This window comes from Adiantum capillus-veneris, chromosome 25 (genome assembly GCF_014529385.1).
Source record: "Adiantum capillus-veneris isolate H3 chromosome 25, ASM1452938v2, whole genome shotgun sequence".
In the NCBI taxonomy this organism is placed as follows: Eukaryota; Viridiplantae; Streptophyta; class Polypodiopsida; order Polypodiales; family Pteridaceae; genus Adiantum; species Adiantum capillus-veneris.
In genome coordinates, this window is record NC_140955.1 from 7,217,525 (window position 1) to 7,223,026 (window position 5,502).

Consider the following 5,502-nt stretch of genomic DNA (forward strand, 5'->3'; position numbering starts at 1 on the left):
GAGATTTTCTACCATGCATGTCAAGCCTGAAAAATTGCATGTTAAAAAGAAATTTCTACTATGCCCGACAAGCCTAGTGATTTTATCGCTTGTTTGGAATAGTTCTCGAATAATCATGGTCACGTTACATCAATTCCATTTTTATGCATTCAAAATTGTGACAAACTCTGGAAAGAAAGGAAAAACTTTCATCCTTGTCATGTGAGTGGGAGGACACAGTAAATGCTCTCTCTCTCTCTCTCTCTCTCTCTCTCTCTCTCTCTCTCAGGCAATACAGAGAGATCAGATGGCATATACGGCATAGACGGCTCGTGATTTTCGCTGCAAAAGATTGCATTTATGTTCAAGCGAACATTTGACATTATTTATCAAGTGACCTTCAGAACTCATGATTATTCTACATGGCATACATAGACTACTTCAAAGCATGTTGATTTTTCTACATGACATACATAGACTACTACAAAACATGTTGATTATTCTGCTCGAGTGGCAAGAACCTCATGGTTTAGCCAGAGATGTCAATCGACTTCACAGCTGACTTGGGCTCGGGAAGGGAAATCTTGGGCACAGTCACGGTAAGCACACCATTCTCCATGCCAGCTTTCACCTCCTCCACTTTGGAGTTTTCAGGCAGGCGGAAGCGCCGCAGGAAGCTGCCTTGCGCCCGCTCCACACGGTGCCAACGATCATCAGATGAGCTCTCCTCCTTTTTGCGTTCCCCACTGATCTGCAGCACACGCCCATCTTCCACCTGCACTTTCACGTCCTCCTTGGCCAAGCCTGCACCATCCACAGAACATGAGACATTTTAGCGCACCAAAAGAGGGGGAAGCCACATGCAGGGTGTGATATAATCTTCTTCGCCAAGATTGCAATGCGTTGATTTATGAACATGGTCGATAGGAACCACACAGAGGGAGAAATGCAGTCGTGCAGGTTTTGTAAGAACAAGATTAGGCACTTCTGCCACAAAGAAGTCGCATCAAGCAAGGAGACTAGAAATTAAGTTGTACCTGGTAGATTGGCCTTGAAGATGTGGGAGTCGGCAGTCTCCTTCCAGTCCACCTGCGTGTTGGCGACAGCAGCAACATCACGGGCGAAGGAAGGGTGCTGATCAGGGAAGCGCATGAGAGAGGAGAAGGAAGGGAAGGAGAACGGGTCAAAGAGCTGCAAAGACTCGAAGGGATCATCGCTCCTGCGGCCACCGAAGAGGGAGATTGCCATTTTCACTTCGTCAGCGCAGTGTAAGATGTAGCCTGCGGCTGGTGGAGCTAGTGTATATATTCGCAGCAGAGAAATTGAGTGGTGAAATTGGAGTTTTCAGATGGTCGCCCGCAGCTTAAAGAGGGAATCGCAGCAACTTCTAGACTTCTCTGGACTTCTTCTAGAGGTTTCGCTACAAATCCTTTCCGTCCGAAATTGCCACCCGTTTTTTAGAAAGAATTATTTACTAGCACGAATACACACTCTTTTTTTTTTGGTAATACACACACACACACACCCGATACACTTTCTACTCTACACATAGTGTCAAGACATATTATCTACTGTATAATGCAGCCACATCGTGGACTAGAGTTTGCAAAATTGAAAGGGAAGAGACGTTTCTACATTTTCAAAAATAGAAGGCCGGGAAAAAGGTAACCGGCCCCCAAACTGTTTTTCTCCCCTCTCTCTCTCTCTCTCTCGTCCCTCTGTTCCTTTGTCGTACGCTCTCTGTCTCCCCTCTCTCTCACACACAGCAACGATGGAAAATGCGAGGAGCCTCACTCTCTCTCTCTCTCTCTCTCTCAAGGGCTGCAGACGCCAAGCTCAAGTGTCTCTCTCTCTCTCTCTCAGTCTCTCTGTTGCGCGAGCACAGGGTTGAGTTGTCGCCCCCTTCGACTGTTGCTGCATGACGTCGGCAGTCGCGTAGCATGTGAGCCACGTGACTGAGCCTGCGTGTCTCCCTTTTCTACCTGTTCAAAATGCCATGTTGGCATTTTGTGCGATATAACCTTTTGTATTTCGCACACTGAAAAGGAAAACCCAATAACCTCTGATACCTTGCCGAGATTCCCTGCCCTCCCCCCCTTCTTGCTCCCCGCCAACTCGCTCTCTCTCCGCCAGCATACTAGTCACTGGCATGCGCACACACAGGGCGAGGCCCCACTTCTCGCTCTGCATGCCTGCCTCGCTACTTCTTTGCATGCTTTCCACACCTATGGTGGCTCTGATTGCCGTAATATTTGAGAGAGCTCGATAGCATAGAGCTAGAGCCTGAGAGAGAGAGAGAGAGAGCCTTCGATGACGTAGTCTCTAGAGCCTTCCCAAGGCCCTCGACATAAAACGACTACATGCAAAATCATGCACTTGGATTATGATAGTCAAAACATGCAAGATTGTAGCCTATGTATACAAGACAAAACCGGAAACCTCATTCGACCGAGTTGCTGTACTTGCTCCAATTGACTTTGTAAGTACCAAAAACCAATGGAATTCAAGAGTTTCACAAGCAATTCCTTGAATCAAAATTGGAAGTTTGGGGATGCATTGTTGCTTTCCGATTGGTCATAGTTAATCTTTTGCCAAGCAATGCATTGGAAATTTGGAAGCACGTATTCTTGTATGTCCTTTTTCATTGTAGGACAAAAGAAATATGTCTCAAATGCATTCATTGTTTTCTAAATCCCTTTAAGCCCAGCATATGGTCAAGCATGTGATTCATACATTACCTCATATCTTACACTTTTGCCATCTAGAAGATAGCCATCTTGAACCACATATAGTTCTTGCTTCTTCCCTAATGCTATGAGAGATATAACCTCTTAAAATCTGAATTGATAGCGTATTCATCCACCATAGAGGTTAGATCATTGTGAGAGGCTATTGACACAGCAACATTGCATCGAGATCTATTTGAGGGTGCATTAGTTACTTGATTGTGCCTGCAAGGAATGTGAGCAACGTGAAAATGAAATTGCAAAATGTAATTTGTCCCCTACATTTGTTTGTGAGAATCCTTGGTTTGTGTCATGAAGTACTTGAGATTTTGGTGATCCATTCAAATAATGAAGGGTGCATGAAGATAGTTAGAAGCTCTTTTTTATGAATGCCAAGATTCATGTCGTCGGAGTGCAGCAGTGACTCTGATAAGGTATAGCATTCCCTTCTTAAGTAGTATTGCTCCAAGGAAATCACCACTAGCATCACAATAGACTTCAAATGGCTTTGAGAGGTCTCCTAGCAATAAGATAGATTCACACGTGAGTCTCTCTTTAAGTGTAGTGAATGCTTTTCTCTTCTTTTTAGTCCATATATACTTGACGTTCTTCTTTGTCAAATTTTGTAATGCTCGTGGCAAAAAAAGTTGCAATGATTCTTCTATAGTATAAGCACATTCCAATAAAGCTTTTGTAGCTCATGTAGATTTGTTGGTTTAGGCCATTCATTTAACACCTCAGGCTTTTGTAGATCCATACGAATTCTATCCTTTGAGATGATGTGACCTAAGTATTCAATCTCTTTTAACAAAAAGAATTCACTCTTTTTGGGATTAATGAATGGCGTATTCTCTTGCAATAGTGTTTCTGAAACACTGCTTTGAGATGCTCTTTACATAGTGAAAGTTTCAAACATATGGGCTAGTTTTTTTACAAAAATGCATACATAAAGGGTACATATAATACTTGAAAATATATAGGTAAGGGATTATTTAATTACCTCTTGTTTTCACATGTTATATGCAATTTTTACATAGTGGACTACCCGGGGGCAAGATTCTCTCTTCCAAACGGCATGAGAGAGTCGATGGCCTCTCTGATTGTGTACTTTGAGAGAACTACTATCTAAATAAGAAGAAGTGCCCAATCCAGATGAGCTTCACAATGACGGAGAGATGCACTATGACATTTGGAGCACATTACCGCTCAGATAGACGCACAAAAACAAAGGAAAAGTGTCAAAAAATCTCGGAGGCGGTAATGCTAGAATCAATGCTGGCGGTAATGGTCCTTTAGCAATGTGCGCGGTAATTGGCCCAGCTATATTTCCACGCTTATTTTTGCGGGCGTTACCGCAAGCATTACCACACACATTAGTATTTTAAAAAAAAAAGCAGATGACCGATTGGATGGTCCTTGGTAGGACCCATCCAAATGGTCATTTGCCTTTTTTTCCTATACATTTAATAAATAAAAAAACAACAATTTCATTGCACAAAAGCTTTGGGCCAAAATCAAATGTTTAATTATATTGGAGAAATTGTTCATTACAAAATTGCCCAAATAGGCGATGCATGGCGGCTATACAACTGTGGCCAAAAGAAGACTTTGGGCCAAAATCAAGTGTTTAATTATATTGGATATTACAAAATTTCCCAAATAGGCGATACATGGGGGCTATACACCTGTGGCCAAAAGCCTAGACGGGCCCAAAAACACTCGGAGGATTGAGCTACTCGGATCCTGGGACCTCTCGAGGGACTCCCTGACTCTGGAAAAGAAAAAAAACAACAAAACCTTTAATTAATACAAATGGATACATAATTCTGCATGCACTCATTTAAAAAAAAATTCACACGTACAGGCTGTAGTGTACGACATGCATTTTCAAATTCTTCGCGATTGATTTTGTTGTTTTCATACAGCCAGCACCATGTCTGATATTCGGAGTGGCTCTCTCTGTATCTCTGGATCTCTCGGCTTGGGCGGGTCATAGTAATATTCTGCTATATATCAATTAAAAAATATCACAAACCTAATCTTATTGCCACAAATTAAATCAATTCAAATGAAAATACGCGCACTCACAAATTTATCTTTCCATGCTGCTTTTCCGCCCGAGCCGTAATGCGTGGGCGTTTGCTGCGTCCTCGCCTCCACCTGCCGAGTGTGCGCCCTAGCACCTGCCGCTCTCTCGTCCTCCAGCTCGCCCTGGGCTTTCTCCCACTCCTCGTCGTGAACATTTCCAGGGCAATAGTTGTGACCCTCAGATTCAAATGTTTGCTTTGCCGCCCTCCGCACACTGGACTTCTTATTTTTCAAGAAATTCTTGACGTACTCCTTGAGCCACTGCCTGGAGAACTCTTCCACTTCCGGATTAGGGAACCGCATGAGCAATGTCGTGTGAATGTACATCAAGTCGGCTGGGTCCTGATCTTTGAAAGATTTAAAGCAATCTTGGTATGTCGAGTGGACTAGCTGGTTAAGGTGCCCTCGAAATGTCCTCCCCAAAGAGGAATCTAGATCCACCTCCCCCCCTCGATGTATATAATAGTAGTAGCCACGAACGTCTAGGGCGGGTGCATCGTGGTCCTCATCCTCATGTGGAGCTCCAAGGGGTGAGCGAGGAGGTGAATCTGTAGCACTGCCCCCTCCACCACCAAAGCAGCACGAGCCACTACCTCGACAAGAGCGTGAGCCACCACTACGGGAAGAGCGCTGGCCAACCGAAGAGCGCTGGCCCGAGCCCGCGAACCGCTGGGTGGTGTAGGCAACGACGGATAACTTGACGGTGCGG

General features: G+C 44.2%; 1 protein-coding gene across 1 annotated transcript; it reads right to left on the reverse strand.

Moving 5' to 3' along the window:
* Positions 1–315: 315 nt before the first annotated feature.
* On the reverse strand, positions 316–1,326 carry LOC147424380 (17.6 kDa class I heat shock protein 3-like). Its single transcript, XM_086500217.1, has 2 exons — positions 1,017–1,326; positions 316–783 (listed from the first exon to the last, which is right to left on the reverse strand). The coding sequence occupies exons 1-2, from the start codon at positions 1,225–1,227 to the stop codon at positions 509–511; spliced, it is 486 nt and encodes a 161-aa protein (XP_086356343.1). The 5' UTR covers positions 1,228–1,326; the 3' UTR covers positions 316–508.
* Positions 1,327–5,502: the final 4,176 nt, after the last annotated feature.